The 25,878-nt window shown below is 37.3% G+C and overlaps 17 protein-coding genes across 17 annotated transcripts; 11 read left to right on the top strand and 6 right to left on the bottom strand. All coding sequences in view use genetic code 12, as the record gives it.

Annotated features, from left to right (window-relative positions):
- Nucleotides 1–3,642: 3,642 nt before the first annotated feature.
- MED18 (Med18p) lies at nt 3,643–5,730 on the top strand (the record flags this gene model as incomplete). Its single annotated transcript, XM_007374237.1, has 2 exons — nt 3,643–3,776; nt 3,837–5,730. The coding sequence occupies one exon, from the start codon at nt 4,305–4,307 to the stop codon at nt 5,199–5,201; it is 897 nt and encodes a 298-aa protein (XP_007374299.1).
- SPAPADRAFT_60134 (uncharacterized protein) lies at nt 3,672–4,172 on the top strand (the record flags this gene model as incomplete). The annotated part of the gene is made up of 2 exons (XM_007374239.1): nt 3,672–3,776; nt 3,837–4,172. 2 exons carry the CDS (start codon nt 3,754–3,756, stop codon nt 4,048–4,050), a joined length of 237 nt encoding a protein of 78 aa, XP_007374301.1.
- SPAPADRAFT_135685 (glutamyl-tRNA(Gln) amidotransferase subunit F) lies at nt 5,204–5,695 on the bottom strand (the record flags this gene model as incomplete). Its single annotated transcript, XM_007374238.1, has 1 exon — nt 5,204–5,695. The coding sequence occupies one exon, from the start codon at nt 5,693–5,695 to the stop codon at nt 5,204–5,206; it is 492 nt and encodes a 163-aa protein (XP_007374300.1).
- Nucleotides 5,731–5,821: 91 nt separating the features above from the next.
- On the bottom strand, nt 5,822–7,570 carry PES1 (mRNA-binding ribosome synthesis protein; the record flags this gene model as incomplete). The annotated part of the gene is made up of 1 exon (XM_007374236.1): nt 5,822–7,570. One exon carries the CDS (start codon nt 7,568–7,570, stop codon nt 5,822–5,824), a length of 1,749 nt encoding a protein of 582 aa, XP_007374298.1.
- Nucleotides 7,571–8,882: 1,312 nt separating this feature from the next.
- SPAPADRAFT_60130 (uncharacterized protein) lies at nt 8,883–9,579 on the top strand (the record flags this gene model as incomplete). Its single annotated transcript, XM_007374235.1, has 1 exon — nt 8,883–9,579. The coding sequence occupies one exon, from the start codon at nt 9,082–9,084 to the stop codon at nt 9,436–9,438; it is 357 nt and encodes a 118-aa protein (XP_007374297.1).
- SPAPADRAFT_137569 (uncharacterized protein) lies at nt 9,544–10,038 on the bottom strand (the record flags this gene model as incomplete). Its single annotated transcript, XM_007374234.1, has 1 exon — nt 9,544–10,038. The coding sequence occupies one exon, from the start codon at nt 10,036–10,038 to the stop codon at nt 9,544–9,546; it is 495 nt and encodes a 164-aa protein (XP_007374296.1).
- A 191-nt stretch (nt 10,039–10,229) lies between these two features.
- Nucleotides 10,230–10,729, top strand: SPAPADRAFT_60129 (uncharacterized protein; the record flags this gene model as incomplete). The annotated part of the gene is made up of 1 exon (XM_007374233.1): nt 10,230–10,729. A coding segment is annotated over one exon (199 nt), but the record flags the coding sequence as incomplete, so codon positions are not given.
- Nucleotides 10,730–10,875: 146 nt separating this feature from the next.
- TAZ1 (lysophosphatidylcholine acyltransferase) lies at nt 10,876–12,157 on the top strand (the record flags this gene model as incomplete). The annotated part of the gene is made up of 1 exon (XM_007374232.1): nt 10,876–12,157. A coding segment is annotated over one exon (892 nt), but the record flags the coding sequence as incomplete, so codon positions are not given.
- A 400-nt stretch (nt 12,158–12,557) lies between these two features.
- On the top strand, nt 12,558–14,834 carry SPAPADRAFT_136413 (uncharacterized protein; the record flags this gene model as incomplete). The annotated part of the gene is made up of 1 exon (XM_007374231.1): nt 12,558–14,834. The coding sequence occupies one exon, from the start codon at nt 12,558–12,560 to the stop codon at nt 14,832–14,834; it is 2,277 nt and encodes a 758-aa protein (XP_007374293.1).
- Nucleotides 14,835–14,898: 64 nt separating this feature from the next.
- Nucleotides 14,899–16,749, bottom strand: KAR3 (Kar3p; the record flags this gene model as incomplete). Its single annotated transcript, XM_007374230.1, has 1 exon — nt 14,899–16,749. One exon carries the CDS (start codon nt 16,747–16,749, stop codon nt 14,899–14,901), a length of 1,851 nt encoding a protein of 616 aa, XP_007374292.1.
- Nucleotides 16,750–17,112: 363 nt separating this feature from the next.
- On the top strand, nt 17,113–17,853 carry RRP15 (Rrp15p; the record flags this gene model as incomplete). The annotated part of the gene is made up of 1 exon (XM_007374229.1): nt 17,113–17,853. The coding sequence occupies one exon, from the start codon at nt 17,128–17,130 to the stop codon at nt 17,791–17,793; it is 666 nt and encodes a 221-aa protein (XP_007374291.1).
- A 27-nt stretch (nt 17,854–17,880) lies between these two features.
- Nucleotides 17,881–20,656, top strand: SGT1 (co-chaperone; the record flags this gene model as incomplete). Its single annotated transcript, XM_007374227.1, has 1 exon — nt 17,881–20,656. The coding sequence occupies one exon, from the start codon at nt 17,927–17,929 to the stop codon at nt 19,004–19,006; it is 1,080 nt and encodes a 359-aa protein (XP_007374289.1).
- On the bottom strand, nt 17,881–20,667 carry SPAPADRAFT_149972 (uncharacterized protein; the record flags this gene model as incomplete). Its single annotated transcript, XM_007374226.1, has 1 exon — nt 17,881–20,667. The coding sequence occupies one exon, from the start codon at nt 20,630–20,632 to the stop codon at nt 20,048–20,050; it is 585 nt and encodes a 194-aa protein (XP_007374288.1).
- GLO2 (hydroxyacylglutathione hydrolase) lies at nt 19,252–20,043 on the top strand (the record flags this gene model as incomplete). Its single annotated transcript, XM_007374228.1, has 1 exon — nt 19,252–20,043. The coding sequence occupies one exon, from the start codon at nt 19,252–19,254 to the stop codon at nt 20,041–20,043; it is 792 nt and encodes a 263-aa protein (XP_007374290.1).
- A 710-nt stretch (nt 20,668–21,377) lies between the features above and the next one.
- Nucleotides 21,378–23,382, bottom strand: SMM1 (Smm1p; the record flags this gene model as incomplete). The annotated part of the gene is made up of 1 exon (XM_007374224.1): nt 21,378–23,382. The coding sequence occupies one exon, from the start codon at nt 23,370–23,372 to the stop codon at nt 22,188–22,190; it is 1,185 nt and encodes a 394-aa protein (XP_007374286.1).
- On the top strand, nt 21,418–22,074 carry TIM23 (protein transporter; the record flags this gene model as incomplete). Its single annotated transcript, XM_007374225.1, has 1 exon — nt 21,418–22,074. One exon carries the CDS (start codon nt 21,418–21,420, stop codon nt 22,072–22,074), a length of 657 nt encoding a protein of 218 aa, XP_007374287.1.
- A 1,487-nt stretch (nt 23,383–24,869) lies between the features above and the next one.
- On the top strand, nt 24,870–25,826 carry SPAPADRAFT_137262 (uncharacterized protein; the record flags this gene model as incomplete). The annotated part of the gene is made up of 1 exon (XM_007374223.1): nt 24,870–25,826. One exon carries the CDS (start codon nt 24,870–24,872, stop codon nt 25,824–25,826), a length of 957 nt encoding a protein of 318 aa, XP_007374285.1.
- Nucleotides 25,827–25,878: the final 52 nt, after the last annotated feature.

The raw sequence follows: 25,878 nt of genomic DNA, 5'->3' as shown, positions 1-25,878 counted from the left end.
TAGTTCGAATGGGGTGGTACAAATATATTGACCATAGCGCTTGGTCTTCATAGCAAACTTGAGATAGAAGTGATATGGTGAATTACCAAACATGTTCAAATTTGGATAACTATACCCAAGCATACTATAATCAAATCGAGTAATAAAGATCAGCCGCAAAGTGCTAACTGGGTATACATCATCACCAAGTTCGAACTCCACAAGTACTTCATAATAATCATCTTGCATCCACTTGATATAAATAAAATCAAATGTTTTCACTGATGGTGCGTTACTAAGAATTGCATGAGCACCAGGAATAACAGTACATATACTATCATCATTCCACAGAGTAGGACAAGCAATTGGATCAGGAGAGTCAGGTAATGGACTGAAAGTAACTGTTTCGGGGTAAGCTGGTATTGTATAAACTGGACCTTCTAGATCATCGGCATTAACAGCCGCTAGCATCAGTAATAGTAAATAGAAAATTAGCAAAAATTGTCGCATTATGAAATGTAAGTTGTATTTTGTTGCGAAAAATTGAAATATATCGAGCAAAACCACAAATTCCAAAGCATGGGAATTCAATCGGGGCTTTTATAGCACAACAAGGGGATTACAAGACAAGCTATGACTTTGTAAATCTTTCATCATGCTCTAGGATGACATAATGAACTTCTCTGTTTAATATTGCAAATGTCATGTATTATTTAATTAATTACCAAGATCTGGCGCACCTTAATGCAACCAAGATCCGTGATATAGAATTGCCGCAGTTGCAATTCAAATAAACATATAGTGGTATGATAAATGTGATAGTATATGCATGAGCGCAATGCATAACAAGAAAACAGGCCATTTTGGAAAGTTTAAAAAAAAGACCAAAACTATTTGCAGCTACCTCAGGGCCAATTTGTATATAGGGTTTAATACCATGATAGTGAAAGTTTTTGGTCTCTTTTGTTAACATCATTGACGGGGTAGTAATGTGGTATGATACAAGCTCACTGAATCACTCAATATATACATATAAACAAATAATGTACCATTTGAATACAAATGACAAGAACAGTTTAATTTAGAAGATTCTTGATGCAAAATTATGCAAAAGCAAAAAATTCTCACTCAAAATAAAAAAAAGAATAGTTTTTACGAGTTCTTGGCAGCATTAAGCACACAAATCAGGGTTATTTCAGATCTGGGTTATATCGCTTGAACTATCATACCCGGGGTTTGATATTGTGGCCCCGATCCATTCGTAGTCATATGCATTACATGAAATTAGTGTCATGATCAAGAAAACTTGGATATTCATTAAAATAAAACAGTATCCGTTTCATAAATGTTCTTGCCAAGTACTTTAACTGAATAAATTGAACCCTAATCAAATAAAAAATTATGAGATTATTCCCTGGCAAGGGATACTAAATTCCAAGACACCAAATTATATCGATAAAGGTGTGGGGAAAGTTCACATAACTATCATACACCTGCTATAACAATACCACAATCAAATGATTATGTCACGTAAAAACTAGAGCCATAAAAGCAGATTATATAGCGTCATCATGTTAACAGGTGACCCTTGCATTTAGTTCAGAGGCTGAGAAAAATAACGCAAACGTGATTTTTCTTTTTGCAGGCTATTTTTTTTTGCACCAGGGCTCAAAACTAGCTCATTCATTTTATTTTGCACCTGGCAAAAAAAAACATATTCACATTTACAGCATATACGATACTCAGGAACTAATAATAAACAGGCTATGTCTTCTAGGGGTTAGTGATATTAATGCAGATTTTTTTAAAAATTGTGCAAATCTAGTTTCGCCAGCGAATTGCAGAGGAAGAACAATAAGCCTAACCATTTACGGGCTCGCCTGCAACACAATGCAAGGAAGCATATGTATGCACAAAGATTCCGAAAGTGCAAATATGCATTATTGCGCTCCATGAATTACCCCGCTATCAGGAAAAAAGCAACTTTGCGCTATTTTATTTTGCTAGGCTTTCGTGATATCTTATTCTCTAGCCACACTCAGTTGAACATATTTAATTTAGAAATTAGATTTTGCAATTTCTGCACCAAAAAAATGTTTACAAAAAGGTGCTCAAAGATACAACGAGGTAGTAATATTGACACCAATACTGATTACATGAATACTTGACAACCAGTTTTATCGCAAAACACAATGCATCCGGTTTTTTTTGCAGCAAGAAATTATCATTTACAATGATACAGTTTTGGGTTTTTTCTGCAATTTATTAATGCTAGTGACTGTTAAAGCTGATCCCATTACTGTTGTTATACACAACTCTGATTTACCGGAACCAATAGATTGTCCTTCTCTGTGGAATAGCGATAGTGTTTGTACAGCTGTTGCTGAATACACAAGTGATATTCCTGCAGTAGAAGTATTCAAATTCTATCAAGTGGGTAGTAAGTGGTGGCAAAGTTTTGTTGCCTGGAGTACGCAAGAACAATGGGATAATGTCACATTTGTTCTTTGCAAAAAGTATAGAAAGAAATTATCTCTAGTTATGAAAGGTTTCGTAAAACTTCTCCTAGTGGGAGAATAGATCCAAGAAGAAAGGGATATCGTGCCAGACAGTACCCAAGGATTATAACTCCCGGGGTAGGTATCCTCTTTAGATAAAAAATAAATTACTGCAAAACATTTTCTTGGTTTTTATTTCTATTTTCTCACAATGATGTTATTCCAATTGCTCATATCTTTCTTAGTATACAATTCCAGATATTCAAAGCGATTGATTACAGTTAATCTGATCAATGAATATCTAATGGCAGAGCAAATTCCAAACCACACAACAATAACCAATGAGTTGTTTCAAGTATTCCCAAAATTTAATTTCTGGGCAGCTGTACATTACCTAAACAATTTGACATGTGGCGAATGCAACTATATGTTTCATTACATCCAAGTAGACCTGGAATCTGATCTAAACAGTTTCAAGTGTTGTTATGATTAGAAATAGATCTAGCTAACTAATTACCAGTTGCTATAAATTTTTGCCTAATGCCATATTTTCCAAAATCTTATTTTTCTCATAATAGAACTAATGTGAAATTCTCACTAATCATACCAGTAGCAAAGCATAAATAGCATTTTACGATTAAAATATCTGACAATCAAATCTTTGTTTAGTAAAGATTTAGTAGGTACGATGATCTAGACCAATGATTAGATCAAGTTGAATATCAAGAGTATTTTCTGACAACTATACAACTTTCTTTAATCACTTAGAAACTCGGAAAGTATGTATAGATTTTAATCCTAAACTATATCTCACTGTATACTACCAATTTGTTTTTAAAAGAAACTGAGTTTAGAATCATTTTGCTAAACTGCAAACCTTATCCAACAACAAAATACTTCTGATTAGTTAATTTTAACTGAAAAAAACATGAATATAATTTCAATTAATGTATTTATTCCGTCGAGTTTAACTGTAAACTAAAACATAAATTTTCTTACATTATTCTAATTAAAACTTTTTCTTTTCTTTAGCTTGCACATAACTTTTAATCAGACTGCTTTAATAAGATCCTGTCTACTTTGGTCAATTCTTGGAACATTTTGTAAAGTTCTAGAAATAAAAAAAAACCAACACGTGACTAAAATTAGTGGGATTCTCATTCAAAAAAATTATACTGATCTTGTTTAACAACCATATAATTCGAAGGGCAAACCAGGCAGTTGTCAATAAAGTTTATAAATCAAAATTGTCCAAGTCAATCAATAAAAATACAAGATGTCAGCTCCAGATATTCCAAAGTAAGTAGAATTTAGCAATTTTGTGTATACATATCAATTGCATACTAACACGCTTGATAGGTCAGTGATACAAAAATTGGTATTCTTTACTGGTGCCATGATAATATTACCAGTATTTACATTCTTTGTATGTCAATATTTATTCAATCATAATTCGATAATTAGTGGTGGAATTGCTGCATTAATTGCCAATGTGGTATTAATTGGATATGTTGTTGTTGCATTTACTGAAGATACTTCTAAATTGGAAGAAGAATCAAAGAAGGAAATATAGTGTGTGTATTCTGTATATATGTTAATATAATTATGAGTTGCGTGGGAACAAGAAAGTGTAGTAAACAACCAGTAGTAATGTGTGGTGAAACATTCTGTAAAGACACAACACTGTAGCACAATGTTCAAGGTTAGTGAAAAATAAAAAAAAAAAGTAGTAAACAACTTGCAAGTAGTCAAGAGATAACTGTGTATAACTCCACAGGTGAACTGGTGAAGACAACAAAACAACAAAGCAAATAGAACAAGTAAACCATGGTTCACCAATTGTCATTGGTATCGTCAATACCTCACAACAAATACCTTCAAACAATATCCACCTTACAAGCACTTACTGGACTTGTGCAACCACAACCAATATCAACATATACATTAATCAGTAAGCCATCCACGGTATTCAAACCGAAATTTGAACCAGGGAAAGTTAATCAAATTGAGCAATATTTTATGAAATGTATCACAAATTGGCGCGATGATTCCATAGACATAAGCAAACCTATTTTGAAGGATGGTGACATAGTAAGTGCCCGACGTTTATTTAGACCCGATGATAAAACTGAACGTGTTTGGACGTTGCAGATATCGGATATCCCCATTGCAGGTAAAAATCAAGGATGTTGTCAACAAACAGTGTATGAAAGTACTTTGGTTCATACCCATACAAGAATAGACTTGAACCTCGAAGATAAAGTAAAAGAGGGCAAAGATGACTTTGAAGATTTTATTGAAATTGATCCACCAGAAGATTCCGAAGTTGATAGTAAGAAAACAGAAGATGCACTTGCTGAACAACGTCGAGCTTCATTCTTGGTGTTTTTACAAGACTTGGGATACGAAGTTATAAATCAGTTTTGGATCAAAGGGATTCGATTCTTTCATGGTGATATAATAATCGAAATCTTTAAAGTATTGATTAGAGATGATACAACTGCTAACAACAGTACTGCCGAACGTATAAAGTTGAAACTCTTGGATGAATCAAATACATTTCAAATCAGGGTTTATATGAATGTCAGTAAATCTACTGATGTTGAGCAAATCAATCACGGGACAAAAGAGTTGATTAAATTACAAGAGTTCTTAAAGAACTTGTTTATATTGGAGATTCCCGATAGAATCTTTATGGATTCAAGAGTGACTCTAACTAAGTAACACTATTTAGTTTTGATAGTAAAAAAATGATCATTTCTTGAATTGATTTCCGTTATATCAAATCCATGTTCTCCTTTCTCAGAGTTGACTTCACTAGGAAGTTTTTCAATTTGTTCTAGCAAGGTGTCCAAAGTTAAAGGTGGATTAGCCTTGTGATCTGTAGCAATTAGTCTAAATATACTATCGTTGCTACTTTCAGTTTCTTGGTTCATTTCATTTTCGTTATATAAGTGTCCAATAAACGTCATTTGTGATTTCAATGCATTGATCAATTCTTGTTCTCTCTCTGGTGTTATATCCAGTTTTAGTCCTGACAATGCCAACATCTTTCGTATAACATTTGAGTCTATTGTTATTTTGTTTATGCTATCCTGATTTGGTTTCATTAGCTGTTTCACTGACCATGTTGGTTGTGATAAAAACTTGTCAATCTGCTGTTTAGTATTGAGATAGGAGGAGTTAAATCGTCTTAGTATTACTATTGGTCTAATCATGGATGTTGTAGTAAGCTGTTGTCATGTAGTGTATTGAAAAATCTGATTTTTTTTTGCTACTTATTTACCTACGATGCGGCTCTTTTATCTTGTCTATTATACAAACGACTTAAACTACTAACTAATTTAGTTTTTCTTGTTTAATTCACTAATAATCTTCTTTTTCTTCTTAGTTAATTCCTTTTGTCTGGTTTCTTTCTTTTCAATACCATATTGCATCTTCTTGTACAACTTACGTTGTTTATTGGTCATCATAATCTTCTTCAATTCCTTTTCTTCTTCTTCTTCAGTTGGTTGTTGTTTCTTCTTAGAAGACTTCTTGGTAGTGTCTTCCTTGATTTCAGAGAATTTAACACCACTGGCTTCTAATTCTAATTCCTTTTGAGCCTTGACATCTTCGTCTTCTTCTTCTTCTTCGGCTTCCTCTTCATCAGCTTCAACGTCTTCTTCGTCGACTTCTTCAGATTCTTCTTCTTGTTCACCTTCCTTGGCTTCAGCAGTTGGATCATATCCACCAGCATCTCCCCATGGTGATAAATGTGGAGGTAAGGTTTCACCAGCAGCATAAGCACTGACTGGTAATAATTCACTCTTATTTATACAGTCAAATACCCATTGAGGTTGAATATATGTTCTACCAGCAACCTTTTGTAAAATCTTTGGACGATCAATTATTTGATGAGTGATATTTGACAAGTTTAACTTGTTGAATTCTTCTGGATTGCTTAATTTTAACTCATCCATGGCAATTTCAGATATCACTTTACCACCACATGCTAAAATACAGAATTCCAAAATATCCAAGGACACTTCACGACCAATATAGAAGATGAAGTTGGAGAATAAGGTTGAAGTAGGAGTTGCGAATTTTGAAGGTTGCGATAATAAATCTCCAGTTGTCTTGTTAGTGGCTTGAAATTCATCAAGTTCAACTTCTTCAACGTTTTCTTCGGCTTCGTCAACATCTTCATTTTCTTCCTTATCAGCTTCAATAGCCTTGGTGATTTCATCTTGACTTAATTCCTTACCTTCTTCAGTTGACTCTTCTTGTTTCTTTTCAGGTAACAAAGCTTGTCCCTTGGTTTGGGCAACAAAACTTGATAATCCACCAATACCGGTTAATTTGTCAATAGTAGGAGGATAAACCAAATTAGCATCATTATACAATCTAAACAACACGAAATGAACCAAAGTGGAATAAAATTCCAAGAAAGTTAACATGATTCTAAAATCAACATCACTTGGAATATTAGTAGGAAACTTATATGGAATCAACCATCTAACTTCTTGACCCTTGACATTAGCTTGGTAATACACCCCCTTAATAGAAACAAAAACCTTGGTCATTAATCTTTCCTTGGCAATATATGCTAACCATTGGTTACACAATTTTTCAGCTTCACGTGTGACTTTAGTGCTTACACGATCAGTAGCTGGCATATTAGCAAACAAAAACAACATGTTTAATGGATCATCCAAATCACGTAATGCATCCAAGAAGGTAGGATACCTTTCCTTAATAATTTGGTTCAATTTATATTTTGGTCTATTTTGTTCCAACTTCATAGCATCGTTAACCTCACCTCTACCCAAAGCCCTTTGTAATTTCTTAGCAAAAGTCTTGTGTTCTCTAAACTTCATCAACACAGGTTCGTGTAAGAGATATTGGATATCCTTAGAATAATAAAAAGTGACAGGAGCAGTTGATCCTTTGTTAGCCTTCTTTTTATTACGTGGTTCACGAGGATAGATCCCCTTGAAGATACAAAGACGACGGAAATCAGCAAGAGACACTTGCAATTTACGCACAGCTTGTGTACGAGTAATGAAGTTCTTGGCACTTCCGGTTGTTCCTCTCTTCTTTATTCTACCCATGGTTGTTGTAACTGATGATAATAAATGAATAATACTAACTAGATTTTTTTGGGCAATTTTTTTTCAAAGGTCATCGTAGAATGCGATGCGATCATAATAGTAAATGCGCGCTACCAGGTTACAATAAAAATCTGGTAGCGGCCAAAAATATGGTAGCATCAGCCATAAAGGCACTAGGTGGAGATAAACTTCTCGAAGTTTAATTAAAGTGATGATAATATATACCAACCGGTCCTGTAAAGACAATACGTGGGTTAAAGTTCTAATTCAGTTACTTTTGTAGAGCAGAAACCAACACTTTTTATGCTGTAATGTCAGCTACTACATTTATCATGTTAGGGCGTTGAAAACTGATAGGATATAACCAGGATCATGTACCCACCAAGAAGAATCCATCATTTCGCCAGTTGGTAATGATTTCTTGGCTCAGGCGTAACTGCCAAAGAGCCAAGAAAAAAATAGTTGCAAAATATTTTCAAGATTTATTATATCTCATGGCGCAGTAAATTCGTAACCGTAATATATATTCTAATCTTAGGAACTATATTTGCTAAAAATAACAGGATATTTATAGATAGATTTACCATGATAAAAACAGTGCTCGTAATTCTCCTAATATATTGATACGAAATGGAGCCTCCTAATATTTTCCCAAGTATATAAAGCCTCTTTCCCCCCTCGTATTTGTTGCAATATACTACAGAATAATAATGATCTTAAAAGCAATCATTTACGGAATATTCCTTACAGGAATAGTTGCAATTGAAGTAACTCGTTCAGAGGTTTATACATCCAAAAGCATTTCAGATGATCTGATTGTCGTTGAATCAAACGGATCCTTGGCATTATCATACCCGGTTCGGCTTTCTATTAGTTCCTTGACTGTTAAACCTTCAGCCCAGTTTTTAACCAACACTGTTTCTGAAGGCATTATTTCTATTGGTTCTTTTAATAATGAGGGATATACTTTATTCGACGTATCACAGGTTCAGGAACCACTTGTGTGGTTTGGAAGTAACAATTATAATTCTGGCGAGTTAGTTATTCACGGCCGTCTGAAGCTTAATGTTCATATGGATCCGCTTGTGAATTGGGGATCAATGACTATATGGGGGGATGATGGAGTTCTGTATATAAATGGGCTGGCAAATTATGGGAACATGTGTTTTCATGGATCAATTGGAATAATGCCTTATGCAAGTGGAAATGGTTGTATTGCCCTTGCTGAAAGTACTGTTTTTGCAAACTATATCCGTCCTGATTTTTCCCCAACCATTGCATTTGGTTCTGGAGACAATGGGTTTTTGGTACAACGTGGACCCCATATTAAAAGTTTGTATTTGAATAACTTTGGAGGAAGTGGCAATTACGTCGGGATTGCTGACGATGGATATAGATATTATGAATATGATGGTACAGCGTTGTTCGTTTACATTGGCGATTATTATGTTTATATAGGAGTCGGTTCAGGTTATGATAAAAACGGATTTATCGTGACACAAGAATATGGAATGGTTTACATTCGATATCCACATCAAGTTCCCTCTCGTGCTAACAAAGGCAGGTGTTCATGTGTTTTAAATACCAGACCAGTTCCTGAAGTTACAACCACATTCGGTGCTACTACTCTTGCATCTATTCAAGTTACAACTACAAGTGATTCAGTCGAAACATCATTGGAGGCGTTTGGTTCATTTGTGGCAACACCTTTCCCAAAAACAACCTCGTCAATAGAAGGTGTCCCAACAGCAGAGGCTACAGGGATAGAAGAAGCCCCGGTAACAGAAGTGACCCCGATAGTAGAACAATCTCTGCCACTGGAAGAAGTGTCAGAAGTAGAAGAACCTGTTGTAGTAGAAAGAGTTTAGGTAAATTTGACCGACCCCATAAAATCTTAGAAGTTGACATCATAGATAGAAATTCTTATAACATTAGGTTTTAAATTATATTAAAGAATATCCATATAAAACTATCTATAAATCACTGTATAATATATCCACTACCTTGCTGTACTCTTGTTTCAACAAATAAGTAATAATCCACATTTCTGTAAACCGGCATTTATAACTCAAACGGAATTCACCACCACTTTTCTCAACAGGAACATAAAACAACTCTGGGAACTTTCTTGCTATTTCAAAACTAACAAACTCAACGTTAGTCATTGGGAATTCCCTCAATGTAGATAGCTTTGTATTAACATACAAATACCGTGCTGTCTTTCTCACCACATTGATCAAGCTGGCATATACCTCATTGTGAAGCGGTTCGCTCGAGTCTAGATTTAAGATATGCATTATTTGATGTTGACTTAGTGTTATTTGTGTTTGGATTGTGAATTTGGTTAATTTAGAAAGACTGATTGTATTGAATGCTGGGATTGCATTATTGAAGAATTTTGCAGTTACTTGAATAGTTGCATGATTTCTACGTTCAAGTTTTGCTTCAAATGGATCAAAATAACTCATGGTGGCATGATTTAGCAGAGTAATAGAATTATTCTTCACCAGTAAATTAGCTTACTAAATATGACAGTACTTGGTTATGCCATAATAGGCTCGCCAATAGAAATATATAATGATAAGATTTTTGTTATTTTGACTGCAAGTATTTTTTTTTTCTTTTTCGCAACTTCACATTACAACCAGGTTCACATAGCACAACAGAGCTGATAAAGTATGCCATCCATTAGATCCAACTGGGAACTTCATACTATCCAAGATACATACATAACCGACCAGAAATACCAATCAGTGATAAATCCAGAAGATCTAACTACAATATATGCCGAAAATAATTTCAATCGGTTATTTTTTGATCTTAACCGTGATCGAAACGTCAGTCCTCGAGAACTTGATCATGTATGTGCCGCCATCAAGGTGAAGGTGGCGATTAAACAAGAATTACAAATGCAAGATATAAGTTATGATGATTATAGACTTGGTGCAGGGGATAGACCGTGTTCGCATGAGAGTGACTGTGTCTCAGACACGAGCACGGTGTATCTCAACGAAGGCGACTTCTTGGATTTTTCTCTGGAGTTGGCCAATGAGTTGCGTTGGGGAGGGATATATCATGATTATGACTCGGTTACATTTGATCAGTTTGAGACTTGTCTTGTAAACGCTGCCAACAATGGAGGAGATCCACGTTTAACATATAGTCAATTAAATAGTGTATAGAAAAACGTGGGTAGATTTTTCTGGGGGGCATTATTTGGAATCGGTACCCCCCCCACCGCGATCTATCTCGTATAAAAAGAAATACAAAAAAATTTTGAAAGATCGAAAAATTTCTCTCTAAGTAACCATCTCAACTATGTCGTTTCAAGATGTACTTCGTCGAGGAGATGATTTCCTTGGGGAGTATCCTCGTCGATCTAAGCTTTGGAATTATATGTCCCATGCCACATGTTTGTTCATGATTGTTAACTCAAAGATTTTATTGAATGTTCTCTATAAACCTCATCTCCACAATATTGAGAAACTTGATAATGCCCTTGATAAAGCTAGGAAGGAGAAAAGGTCATTGCTTACAGTTATGAACCACATGTCTGTTGTGGATGATCCAGCATTTTACTCAGCATTGCCCATGAGGTTCCATTTAGATATTGATACCATCAGATGGGGCTTTGGTGCTCATAATGTGTGTTTTTCAACCATGTTCCAATCTTGGTTTTTCAACTTGGGTAAAATCCTCGGAACCAAAAGATTCGGGGAAGGACCTTTCCAAGGTTCTGTTGATGCCGCCATTAGAATCTTGAGTCCCGACGATACTCTTGATCTCGAATATACTCCACAATGTATCGATGTGCAAAAACCAATCGTTCTCCAAACAGTGAACAACCCAATCCAGGAAAATAAAGAGTTGGTCAAGTTTGTCAAACCAAGTCCGGAATCCACAAATGTTCTCATGTCTAAATCCCCATTCATTCGTACGAAAACTTCCTGGTTCCATGTGTTCCCTGAAGGTTTTGTCATGCAATTGGAAGAACCGCATAATAATTCCATGAGATATTTCAAATGGGGAGTGGCAAGATTAGTTCTTGAACCAACGCGGGCACCCGTCGTAGTCCCAATGTTCTCATTTGGATTTGAGAAGATTGCTCCTGAAGATTCTCCAGAAAAGGGTGTTTCTCGTTGGTTGCCAGCTAATTTCGGGGCAGAGATTCATGTATGTATAGGAGATGCTATCTCGGATGAAAAAATAGAAAGCTTTAGGCAAGAATGGAGACTGTTAGTAAAGAGGTACATTGACCCATTGAAGCCAAATGATCTTTCTGATGAATTGAAAGACGGAGAATGGGCTCGTGAATTGAGATCAAGAGTGGCAGCATATTTAAGGCAAGAAGTGTTGAATGTAAGAGAAGGATTGGGAATATTCAAACCTGAAGACCCGCGATTCAAAGACCCCAAGTTCTGGAAAGAGTTTACTTCTACCGAAGGTATGTCTGACCCTAGTGTCAAGTTCATTGGTAAGAACTGGGCCATCCGTAGATTTCAATCTCATTTGCCTGAGTATGACGGCAGTGCTAAACCAAATAAGCTTGAATAAACTTGTACATAGTTAACGCTTTCTATAGAACCGAAATAAAAAAAAAAAAGAATGTATTTATTTTTGCAAATTTTTTTTGGCAGCACTTTAGCTCCTTGATCTATACCAACCAATGAAAGGTGTATCCTCCGCCATGCGGTCAGTCCGTAATGCATCGTCTCCTATACGATCAATTCGAGCCAAGTCAACATTTGCAAAAGAATTCAAACAAGGGTTCCGGTCAAAGTACCTAGCACCACCACCACCAACTGAACCAGTCAAGAAATTTGCCAAACATGCCAATGCAATAAATCACTGTATATCCAACAATAAAGTGCCTGCTACAATACGATTTACGCATTTGGTAACTCAGATAGGTAAACTCTTAGAAGAGCCCGATCTTGATGAAGAGGCACTTGATATTCTTGAAGTTGCATTGGGACAAGTGGAACAAATGAAACGTGATGGGGTAAATTCAACCCTTTCGGTAGAGATCACTATAGATGTATTTGAACAATGCAGTGATGTGGTATTACGTAAATGTCGAGAAAGTAACCATCGTGTCGCCATACCGAAGTTTCTTCAGCGGTTAATTTCTACGTTAATGAAAGACGTCCCTAACTTACCTACTTCCACCATGGTACGACTTGTTGATCTTGGATCAAAGATTGATAATTTTAAACTTGCGTGGCAGAGTTTGGTTTATCGGTTAGGTGAACAAATCCCAACTGATTTAAGTTGTGCTATGATTGACTATTATGCACAGAGAAGTGTACCATTATTGGAAACATTTGAAGAAATTGCTTTACTTGGAGAAATCCGACCCATATTATTGAATGATGGAGTTATTGAAAGAGTCAACTTGTATATAGAAGCATTATTTAAAGATACTCCTCCTGTCACGCATTGTTATGAAAATTTAGAATATCACATGGATAGAATCCAAATGATGGTGAATAATTTAGCCAAGGGTTTACAATTTGAATTGGTAACTATTGAATCGGTAATTAAACTATTGAAATTAGTAAGTGAATTGGCAAGTGTTAATGAGCAGGAGCAAAGTCTTGTTCATGTGGAAAGGGTTTTAAAGTACCTTAGTGAAGATAAGTTAGATAAAGTTAATGAAGTGATTTTCCATGAATCAGTTGATGATGAATCCTTAGTGGAAACCTTGTTGTTTAACTCGTGGTCATTATCTTATAACACATTGGCACGATCAATTACAAAGTTTGTATTGACTAACCCAGTAAAATTTTCACCGATTTTACAATTCCAGGCTCAAGTGTACTCACAGTTGTCCGACTCGCAATCAGAAGAGACTTGTGTGGAAAAGGTTTCTGAACTTTTAGACTTATTTGAAGAAGATATCGACTTTGTAGAATGCTATACACGTATAATCCAGACTCTGATGGCATTCAATATATCACCAAATGGAGAGTTTATTAGATTACTCACTACCCATTTTCACAATAACTACCATACCCAACCACTGATTGAATCGTTTAAATATAGAATTGACAAAGCAATCAAAATCAAAGACCATGTACAAGCGATCAACATATTTGAAGACTCACTTGAAAATAATTCGTGGACAGAACACATATCCGACCCCACGATTTTCAAAACCTTGAATGATTTAATCGTGCTTATATGTTCTCAAATGGAGGATGTGTACATGGTCTTCCCGATTTTCCAAAAGATAAAAGCACAATTACAAACCCAAGTCAATATCGATGCCATAAACGCCATGGTCACAAAAATGATCCAGGCTAAACTTATCGGTGATGCTCTAGAATTACTCTCTCGAGAATTGCCCAAGATTGCTAAAACATCAGAAACAAGAATCGCACTTGTACAACCATACGCTTACAAGTATCGACAATTATTTAACAAGTTCCACAACTACGTTATTAATCACAATGATGATGGAACCTCCCTCGATATGAACTGGTTCGTATACATTCGCTTGCATGACTACTTCTACGTGCCATATGAGTGCATTCTCCCAACCATGAAATTCTTCTGTGAAAATGAAAGACTTAATGCGGCATTGGTTATCTTCCGCAAGACCAACGAGTTACATAAACAGTTGCAACATGCACCACCACTGCATGAAATGTATCGCTACTTGTTCAGTCAATTTGGGAACAACTTATACGAACAAGGTGTTCATGAGCTCCATGAGTGTCTCAAGATGGACACGGCATTTGTCAACCCACACGATAACTTATTGGACAATACTATCCTTAACGCCTATGCCAACCTCCAGGACACAAACCGTTGTCGTCGACTCTTTCTTTCCATGAGTGCCAAACCGAAGGAACTTGGTGGTGTCAATGAGGAATCTGCCGTGATCATGATCAAGGCGTACACTTACAGCGACTTGAGCTACGTCGAGCTGTTTTTCAATAATTTATCCAGTTTTGGGATTGTTCCCGATAAGGACATATTCAAACAGTATTTGATCGCTCATGTGTATCATGGCAGAGCAGACTTGGCGATTGAGCAGGCTGACGCGGTACATGATTATGATTTGGAAATTGATGGCGATATGTTGGTGGGTATGTATAACTATTGTGTTGGTAAAGAAGGGCAGAAATTGATTGAGACATGGGCTGAGGAGAAGTATCCGAGTGAATGGAATAAGGTGAAGCTGTTGTGTGTGGAGAGTGATGGGTACGAAAAGGAAATTACTAGTGGTATAGCTAGCGATAAGCAAATTAGTGATTAGAGCGTAAATAGATTTAATAATGATTAAAAGATAAGTAATTTATCATATTATATGGAAGTGTATTCTATCTCTCAGTGGGAGTAACCGCCCGAGTGCTATTTACCTTACTAGCAAACCTCAAGGAATTAACAGTTTCATTAACTTCATGAATACCCAGACCCACACAAACAAACATTAGGGTCTTATTTCCCAAACTATGCTTTAACAAATATGTCAATTTTGAATTTCTATATGGAACGTGTGCATCTCCTTGACGTAATGCGTGGATGACATCACCTAAGTTAGACAATGATTTGTTGATTGCTTGAGTTTCTCGAAGCCTGTCTCCTTCTGCTTTTGAAACTGCCAATCTTTCCGAACCTGCCAAGTCAATAAGGTTGAGTGTTCCGGAAGTTCTGCTATTGGTTCGGGTATTGTGACCGGTGATGGATAGTATAAAGATGGAATGTGATCGAGAGGATCGTTCATTGGCCTTGGTAGATGCTGTGGATCGATGTGTGTTGGCATGATTAAGCAAATCAATTGCCTGATGTTTTGAACTAATCTGTACTGTGGTTGCATTAGTGACTTTTGTAGTTTGGTTCGTATCATCATGTTTAATTTCGTGCTTTCCTTCATCGGACCCGAGTAGATCTATGATTGTATCATTGTAAATTTCAAGGAATTGTCCGTGAATGGTATATTCCCAGCCATGGGTTTTTAGTTCTTCTATATCGTTGAATATCTTGGTTATACTCAATGGAATCATCCCATCATTGGTATGTGACATAGTATAGGTCTTCCCAGATCCAGTTTGTCCATACGCAAACACACACACCTTGCTTCCATCCAATGAACATTGAATCAATTGAGATATCTCTTCAAATATAACGGTATTGTCAGAAGTCGTGGGAAACACTTTATCAAACAGAAATTTGAGTTTGTCACTCAGTTGTCTAGCTACGATGATTTCCTGTTTTGCATCTTCATCAAGTTCATCATCAGGAACTGTGATACTGGCTGGTGATTGGCCAGGGAGCAATGGTCGGATACGACAGAATACACGGATATTACCCTTGAGGTCTTGGAGCTTTGCGTGTAATTTCCGTCTAATCTGTTCGTGATCGAGCAAGTTCTGGTTGATATGGATGAGTTCAGATTGTATTTGCTTGGTTGAATCTGATCGTTTTTGGGATTTAGAAGCGAGATTGGCAATGGTTGACTTGTGGGTGTTGATTTTGTTGGTTATTTCAGTTAATTCTGGCTGTTTCAGTTTGTGTTTGGCCTTGAGTTGTTCAAGAATGGAAGTGTATCTGGTTTGTTGCGCTTCTAGGTCTTGTATGGCTGTTTGATTGTCAGATATTTCTTGTTCCATTAGTAAAACTTCCTTGTAAATTTCTTCCTTCTCCTCATTATTCCTGAAGATACTCTCTTGAATTTCTTTAGATAATTGTTGTTCCTTTTCTTTAACTTGTTGTTTCGCCTGCTCTAGCTTCTTCACAAACATCTTATCAACATTGGCAATCTCCTGTCTCATCAGTTTGATCGTCAGTTCCCGATCAGAAATCTCCCGTTCATAGAGCCTAGTCCTGGATTCAATTAGTTTCTCTACTTCATCACTAATTTCCTCCTTCTTGGCATTAACTCTACTCTCATGGTCCAAGATCATCTTGGAATATTCGATCAGAAACCGTTGGTTGATCTCATCCAAACTTGCTCGTTCATACCCCCGCAACTCCTCGATTTGGTTAGCTAGCTCACGTACAATTCGTTTAAGTTCATGGTACTTGTGTTCGATTTCGTAGCTCGAAAAAGTCAGGTTTTCAATCTGGGTCTTGAGGGTGGATACTGTTGTCTTGAGCGTGGTTAGTTCTGAAGATTTGTCGGCGACAAGAGAGGACCAGTTGGTAGTGGGTCGTTTCACTGGGGTGTTCATTTCTGATTGCGAGTCTTTGCGTTTGAGTCTTGCAAGGGAATTTGCAATTTGTGATGATTGGTTATTCATGGTGGGTTTGTTTTGGGTTTGTTTGGAAAATGTAAACAAGTTGAAATGTGTGGGTATGGCCTGTAACAAAACGTGAGTATACTGGTAAATACGTATTAACTTGATTGTACAGTAAATACTGACTATTATACAAGGTTGAGAACTGAATAGCAAATAGCACAAGTATATAGTAGACTACAGTGTAAATGGTAGACGTGAATGTTTGGTTGCCAAGTTTGATCGCAGTGCTGCGGCGGTCAACCCGCACAGATAAAAATAATTTTTCCTTTTTGCAAATTGATCTCATCTCATAGCACTTTAGCAATAACCATGGTTAAATCAATATTAAAAAAAACAACAGCAGAACCCGCTATACAGAAACAAGAACTTACTTTAGAAGATGTTGAATCTGATTTGGAATTAGATGATGAAGTAGATGTCGCTGATGTAAGCTCTTCCGAAAGTGAAGATGAACTGGGCTCATCAGAAGAATCAGACCAAGAACAAGCAGAAGAAGAAGAAGAAGACGACGACTTTCCTAAAAGAAAAAAGAGGAAGCAGGCAGACGACGGATCTACTGATTTTGCCCTGGCATTTACCTCTATTGTCAACTCGAAATTAAAAGCCCATTCCCGTACCGAACCAATTCTTGCTCGTAATAAAGTCACCTTGAAAAAACTCGAATCGGAAAAGTTAGAACAAAAGGCTAAACGAGCATTGCTTGCTGAAAAGCACCAATTACATGATCGTCAACGAGTAAAACTGTTGCTTCCAACGGATCCAGAACGTGTCCGTGAAGTATTGGATAAGGAAAAGAAGTTAAAGAAAACCGCCCAACGAGGTGTAGTCAAATTATTCAATGCGGTGTTATCCAGTCAAATCAAGACTGATCAAGAGATAAGCAAAGAAAAAGTCGGACAGCTGAGGAAAGAACAATTGATGAATGAAATTTCCAAAGAGAAGTTTTTAGATTTGGTTCAAGCCGCCGGTGAGTAAAGTAGCATAGCATAACATAGTGTATAATATTTAAGAATACAATCTTTAATTTTTTTTTTTTAATTATTTTTTTTTGTTTTGTTCTTTAACTTTCTTTGTTGTTCTCTTCTGCAACCAACACACACATAGGAGTATGGCCATTGAAATTGAAATCAAAAAGGGTGACGAGGCATCATCCAATAAGGATCATCTAACCGCGATTCATCACTATACCGTGGCATTGAATGAGAATCCCAAAACATTCAAGGCACTTCTAAAGCGGTCTTCCTCATACTTGAAGTTGAAGAATTTCGATAAGGCTAAGGAGGACATTTCCAGTGCATTCACAATTGCCCAAGAACGAGGGAAACGGAATGATCTTGGGTTGTGTTACTTCAAATTAAGTTTAGTTTACTATGCTGAGCACAAGTACAAATTGGCCTTGGGACAAATGCAAAAGGCCAAGGAGTATGACTGTTTGGAAAAGAGTGTGTCTGTCTGGTTAGATAAATTACAGTATGAAGTGAAAAATCATCCTGAGGAACAGAGTGATTCTGAACCAGAAGATGACATTGAAGAGGAGGAAGAGCCTGCACCAGCTCCTACAGTTACCGAAGGCACCAAGTCTACCAATATCGACGTGATTAACAAACTCGCGCCATTGAATATCAAAATCAGAGAAGACTGGTACCAACTGAATGAAGAAGTTATCATCACAATTTACGCCAAGAATGTTCCATCAGACAAGCTCAACATCCATTTCACACCAAACTCTGTATCGATTTCCTTCCCCAGCAGTGCCAGTTCGGAATACAATTACAATTTAGACCCATTGTTTGCCGACATAGATCCCGAAGCTTCAAGCTTCAAAGTGTTTTCTACCAAGCTTGAAATATACCTCAAGAAGAAGGCTCATGAAAAGTGGCACGGATTGGAACGCGAAGCTGAAGAAGCTGACGAAGCTGAAGATGCAACTGAGTACCCATCGAGTTCCAAGAAGAAGGTTGATTGGAATAAGTTTAAAGTTGGCGATGACGAAGTTGACAATGACGATCCTCAGGGTTTCTTTGGGAAGTTGTTTAAGGATGTCGATGATGATACGAGAAGAGCCATGATGAAGTCATATATTCAAAGTAACGGTACGGTGTTGACTACCAGTTGGGATGAAGCTAAGGATAAGGAGTTTGAAACTTATCCTCCCGAGGGAATGGAAGCAAAGAAGTGGGAGGAATAGTTGAGAGTAATTTCATAAAGTAAAAGCCAATAAAGTAACAAGCAATACCACTCTGTATCTAGAAATGTTTATGTTACTAATAAAAATTAATGTAGCAAAACTGGGAGGGTAAGTGGGCAGCAACCGTCTTAGTAATCGAGAAAAATTAATTGGGGAGGGTGGTGCGGTGGATATGCAAATTTCCTTTACGGAAAACGCAACCCCCCTCCACACTTTCTCTTTAGCTGTCAATCGACGTCCAGTTTATGTTTAGACAATTCATCCGAAACATGCAAATCAAATCAATTCCTATGCGCTGGGGTCGTGGTGACAACTATGCCTACCTCATTATCGACACCCCCACCAAACATGCCTGGATAATTGATCCTGCCCAACCCGAAGACATTTCCAAGTATCTCGACACAAACAAGACAGAGTTTGAACTCAAGGCAATTGTCAACACTCACCATCACTATGACCATTCTGATGGTAACAAGCACTACCATAAGCAATTCCCCGGATTGCCTGTGATTGCTGGGCGTGATTCTCCTCTAGTTACTTATACACCTCTCCATGGCGAAGTCATCGACCTTGGTGAGAATGTTCAAGTTACTGCGTTGTATACTCCATGCCACACGCAAGATTCTATTTGTTATTACGTTGAAGATAAAGAGACAAAGGAAAAAGCGGTGTTTACTGGTGATACCTTGTTTATTAGTGGATGTGGGAGATTCTTTGAGGGGGACGGTGTGCAAATGGACCATGCCTTGAACGGAGTATTGGCCCATTTACCCAAAGACACAAGAGTGTTTCCTGGACATGAATATACAAAGTCTAATGTTAAGTTTTCCAAGACGGTGTTGAATAATGATGCTATCGCTAGTTTGGAAAAGTTTGCTAATGAGAATGAATTCACCACGGGGAAATTCACTATTGCCGATGAATTAAAGTTCAATCCATTTATGATGTTGACAGATCCACAAGTTCAAAAGGCCACCGGCTTAACCAAGGCCAGTGACGTGATTACCAAACTTCGTGAAATGAAGAATAATTTCTAGTTTTTTATATGCGCACAAATTCAGGTTTATTTGTATCATCAACGTACAACTCTGGCTGCCATAATTCAATCAACTCTAAGTCGTATTCCGATTTACCCATGGCAAATTTCTCATATTCTTCAAAGATCCCACTAAGACACCAACCCTGGAGCAACTTCCTCATTAGCCCAACTACCAACCCCGTGCGGTGCTTCCCCTTGTTCAGATGTATCAACATGGGGAAATTCTCCTTGTTCAACATTAACTGTAATGCGATCGTCAAACTCTTTATCGTCTGCTCGTGTTCTTCTCGCTTATTGAACGGCTCCTGCAGGGACTCCACCAACAAGTTATGGAATGTTATATCGGTAGTATTCAACCAATCTTGGTAATTCTGCATGATCTCACCCGTGCCGTGCTTATCTTTCTTCTTTTCCTTCTTCTCATGGCCCAAGTCGCCCAAATATATGATCGTCTTTAGTTTTAATGTGTTAAGAAAGGGGTAGTTTATAGGCATGGGGAATCCCAGCCGATAGATTGTGTCTTCCACAAGTGAAAAGTTCAACGGAGGTACTAACACCGGTTTTATATCTTCATGATTTGTTGGCATGACACTGTCTTTCACTGTGGGATTGACTCAAGTTTTGGATTGCTGGACTATGTTGGATTTTCAATTTTTTTGTTTAGTAAGGGCTTGGTGGTATATGCAGGATGCTTGGATCGGTGATTCAACACACATCATGTAATAGATGGGATAGGTACAGGAGTATAAACCGTATCAGATACGAGACGATGAGTATATATCGCAACACGTTGTGCTCGGCATGATGCTTTCAGTTTTAAGCGGGAGGTATCAGCAATAGCTAGCTGATTTTTTTAACACAAACTATGCTACCATGTGAGCTGACTGATATGATCCCAAGTAATTATGGAACCCTGTTATAGGTCTTTTTCAATCATGCTCTGGTTATGATGAATTTAATATAATTATTTTGTCAGGCATTACTATACTCTTTGGTATTAGTAAGTTGTGGATCATTTACTGCGAAATAAATATATTGCCGATTGCGGGAATTACACAACTGAGCAGATGCTGCATTTAATATTCAAGCTCCACAATATGAAGATTTACAGAAACCATCCACAGTTGAGTCAGTTAAGCCAATCACTTCCTATGGTATATTTCTATTGAATTACAGTGATAATGTCTGTATGGATTTGGTTTGTGATCACCTGACTGCAACATGTAAAATGGTTTCCGGGTTCTCTCCGAGATTTGCAGGTTAAAACTTTTTTTTGTTCATGCAACAAAAATTTTCAAAAAGGCAAATCTGACATAGAAGACTTGGAAATACAACTCATAGAGACAGATACATATACACACACACACTCAATATGTCATGGTTATTTGGAAAATCAAGCAGTAGTCAAACAGATGATGCTTCTCTTAAACAAACCCTTGGCTTTGACCCTAAGGAAGTCACCGACGTCCACGCCATGATCCAATCACCTAACTTATACACAGCATCTCAACTTCACCCATTAGCAGGATTGGAAAAGGGAGTAGAATATCTTGATTTAGAAGACGAAAAACTTAACGCTGTTGAAGGCTCTCAAGGTATAATCCCTTCTCGATCATGGAGTGACGACTTATGTTACGGTACCGGGGCCGTTTACTTACTCGGTCTTGGACTTGGTGGTGCCTATGGTTTACAAGAAGGGGTCAAGAACATCCCTGCCAACGCCCCACCTAAATTAAAATTAAACACCGTGTTGAATCACATCACCAAGAGAGGACCGTTCTTGGGTAATAGTGCCGGTGTCTTGGCATTAACTTACAACTTGATTGACTCATCCATCGATGCCATAAGAGATAAACACGACGATTACAATTCTGTGGCTGCTGGTGCCCTTGCCGGTGCCTTGTTCAAGAGTAGTGCTGGTGTTAAGCCTATGTTTTATGCTTCTGCATTGATGGCATTGGGTGCTGGTGCTTGGTGTGGTATAAAGAGAGCATTTAATTCAAATACTGAACCTCAAGCTTTGGTATAGACTTGTATATATTGCTCACAAAATGAGCAGCCTTGCCGTAGCAAGTAAATATAAATTTCACGAAATCACCTTGTAGACTACGAAGTGGTAGTTTTTGTCTATTAATATTCTATCTAGCTCGCTATTTTAACCCGTTTATTAACATCAACCGAATTTACTTTAACCCTCTTAACTTCCTTCTTAGGATCATCATTCAATCTCTTCAACATTTCTTCTTCTCTCCAGTTATCAAAGAATTGGTGCATTAGCACCCCTCGTTTGTTCATATGTTCATTATACTCTTCCAACGTATAACTATTAAACTTTTGTGAATTTCGATTAGTAATTCTATTCATTTTTGCATCTTCAGTGTCGTCAATTATACGCTCAATCAATACCTCCATATCTGCAAATGTTTTTGTACGGCATAGTTCTTGATAGTACTTTGACTTTCCATGGACCATGTTTTGAATCAAGAACTTACTCCCACTGAATGAGTGATACTTTTTACACGCTTCGAAAACATCTTTCACTATTTGTTTTTGTAATCGAGGAGCTTCGGAAAATACAGAAGGATTAGCTTCTGCCGCTTCAGCTATCATAATTCCCACTTGGTCATTCTTCATAGCTGTTTGCAAACTAGCCAAATCCTTGACACCTTGCATGTTCCCGTTAATAATGACATTTACGCCAGAATCTTGAATTATAGGAATAAGCTTGGGCAAATAATTCCATATTGGATCTTGACGGTTTCTCATTATAGGTGTACGACAATGTATTGTTAAATTCAGGATACCGGTAGCACATATCCTCTCCACTAACGTCTTTGTCTCTTCAAATTCTGGCAATAACCTGATTTTACAACTTATAGGTTTATTGTTTGGACGGCCAACTTTCTCAACTAATGCTGTGAGAATTTCGCATAACACATCGGGTGTGCGTAACAAAGCAGCACCCATTCCTGAATGGATCGAGAAATGTTTGGGACATCCACAATTCAAATCAATCCCATCGACATCATTAATAACTTTCAACCCTGCTTCCACGGCTAGGTCGGCATTGCTTGAGCCAAGTTGCAACACTAACTTGCCATCTTCAAGCGGATGTTTCCTGAATGTCAAACTCTGATTCTTGGATTCGATATAGTCAATGGTGCCTAAACTCGGATTTACGGTTCTTACACAGGTGATGAGTTTCTTGTCGACAATTTCCGGAGTCCATACCAAATCGCATCCGTATTTCAAAGAGACTAACCGTATAGGCAACTCTCCACTACGGACCATAGGCGCAAGACATATTTTAGATGCATAATTTAACATGGTTGCCTGTGATGATTGGATTGCATTTAACAATTTTTCGCTTATTAATTTTTTTTTCAACTACATTCCGATGATAAATCATATGGTAGTGACACACGCGCATCACGTGCACTTCTTTTTACGATTCTGTCGCCAAGTAGCGTCGCTGGGCATAGCTATTCCACAAAATGGAGTATTAATGACATTTAACAAGTCATAGAAATGCAACAGCTAATAATTTGTTGTTTTTTTAGGGGGAGAAAAAAAAAAAAAAGAAAAAAGAAACGGGGTTTGCGATAATGGGCCGCTCCAGGCAAGTGGATTACTGCATTTAGAAATTAAGTGCACACGATTGCTTATCTCCGCTGCATGAACTAGATTAGTATGACTTTTAGTTGTTCGTTTGTAGCAATAAATTGGTCTAGATAAGACTGTTGCAAAGTGGGCGTAGTTGCCAGGTTGCCCCACGGGACAGGTAGATTTCCACATATCAACATGTAAAAATACATCTGTAGCAAAGTGCTCCCGCCCGGAAATATCCCGCCAAACAAATTAACTATTTTATTTTTACTTTTTTTTTTTGTTTTGTTTTGTTTTTCAAAATGAGCAAAAAAGAAACAAATAAAATTTTCAAGAATTTAAGAAAGGGTATCTTTGAAGTTAATCCACCCATCTACGCACTCCCGATTAGCCCCTCATCAAACCTGCTACATCTCGAGTAAAACGAATCTAGTATGACCTATCTCACCATGGCAATTGGTTTGTTTTGTGTTGCTACACAAAACCGAACAGTTGTCGCACTAGAAAAATAAAACGTTTGAATTGATCCGATGCGGTCAAGTGCCATACCCCATAAAATAAAACAAAAAACTTCCCTCATGCACAAAATCATAAAAAGGTTAAATTCCGTCGAGTGTTTGTCACGAACTGAAATTTATTAGTTTCACGACACCCAGACTCTCGTCTTAACTGCCACACCTCGGATTACTGCTTATGGTGTGATACGAAAAAGAAAGGAAAAAGAGAAACGTTATATGCATGCTTGGGCAAAAAAAAATAAATAATTAGACAATATGAAAAAAAGAAACGAAAAGATTATGAGTTCAAGAAAAAAAAAATTCCGTATGATATTTTTCGAGAAAGGCGACTTGAATGACTTGCAATTGTGCAAGTTGGACTCACGTTCTTGCACCACAAATAGCTCAATTGCATGCAATTGGTATGTGTCTACCCCGCTGTGTATTCTGATTGTAAAATAAGCTGCGATCATGTTCCCGCAAGTTACAAGAATCCATCACTATCGTAACAAGTTGAAACAAAGCTGAGTAAGAAAAAAAAAAAGAAATTTTCCGCACACAGAAAATATTCTCAACTTAGTAACAGAAAACAAATGACTGGGTAACAAAAAAAAAAAATAAAAATTATTTCTTTTTTACATCTTTATAATCATATCAATTTCCCAAAAACTGAGTTTTTAATTTTTTTTATACCTCTCTTTCTTAATTATCATTAGACACTATGTCATTATTGTATCAACCATTCACTAAAGCCATGATGCAACGAGATATACCAGGATGTCTTACCCCTGAACAACACCTGCAATTGAACATCACCAAGGGCAACACTGTAAACACAGACTTAATTGAGCCACCATTGTCACCACCATTATCGCCATACCAACGTAATGCAGTATTGCACACTGTGGCATTACCACCACCAGAATACAGCACCAGAAAGCTGTACATGTCGACCAACACCCCCTTCAGGATTGAAAACTACAAGGACTATAAATTAACCATTGCTACTTCAAACAACGACAAAAACAGTATTTTGAAGTTCATAGATAGATATTCTCTGAAGGTTAATGATGAACGCCAACGAGGCCTCGTCATGCCATTGCCTGTACGTAAATACAAACGAAGAGTATATGAATCAGACAATGACATGTCGGAAGAAACTACAAGAATGAGAACCAGAAGAGTCGGTGGTGGTCCTAAGTCTTTCGACACCGACGAAGAACTTGCTTCCACTCCATCGCCCAAGAAGAGGAGAAAGCCAGCTACACCAGGCTCACAATCTCCTTCATTGGCATTACAGCAGCAAATGCTCATTGATGAGTCTATCCCAGATTACTCACCAGATGCTAATGAAACTTTACCCCCAAACAACACCAAGTGTTTGAGGATAGAATGGAAGGGCCAACCCATGGACTTGAGTTCCGATCCAAACTTGTCAAAATTACATCCAGCTGAAGTTGTCCTTGCTAGTATTTTGAGATTGCCAGTTGCAGTATACCTTGATTCTAAACGCAGATTATTTTTCGAAAAAGTGGCCCGCTTAAAAACAGGCAAACAGTTCAGAAGAACCGACGCACAAAAGGCATGTCGTATTGATGTGAACAAAGCCTCAAGATTATTTGCCGCTTTCGAAAAAGTTGGTTGGTTGCAAGATGAATTATTCGAAAAGTATTTGTAAGGGAACATGTGTGTGGTGCAGTTTTTTTTTTTTTTTGCAACTGCAACAGACA

This window comes from Spathaspora passalidarum (assembly GCF_000223485.1).
Source record: "Spathaspora passalidarum NRRL Y-27907 unplaced genomic scaffold SPAPAscaffold_3, whole genome shotgun sequence".
NCBI classification, from domain to species: domain Eukaryota; kingdom Fungi; phylum Ascomycota; class Pichiomycetes; order Serinales; family Debaryomycetaceae; genus Spathaspora; species Spathaspora passalidarum.
Note: the sequence above shows the minus strand (reverse complement) of the source record. Positions and strands in the feature narration are given on the sequence as shown.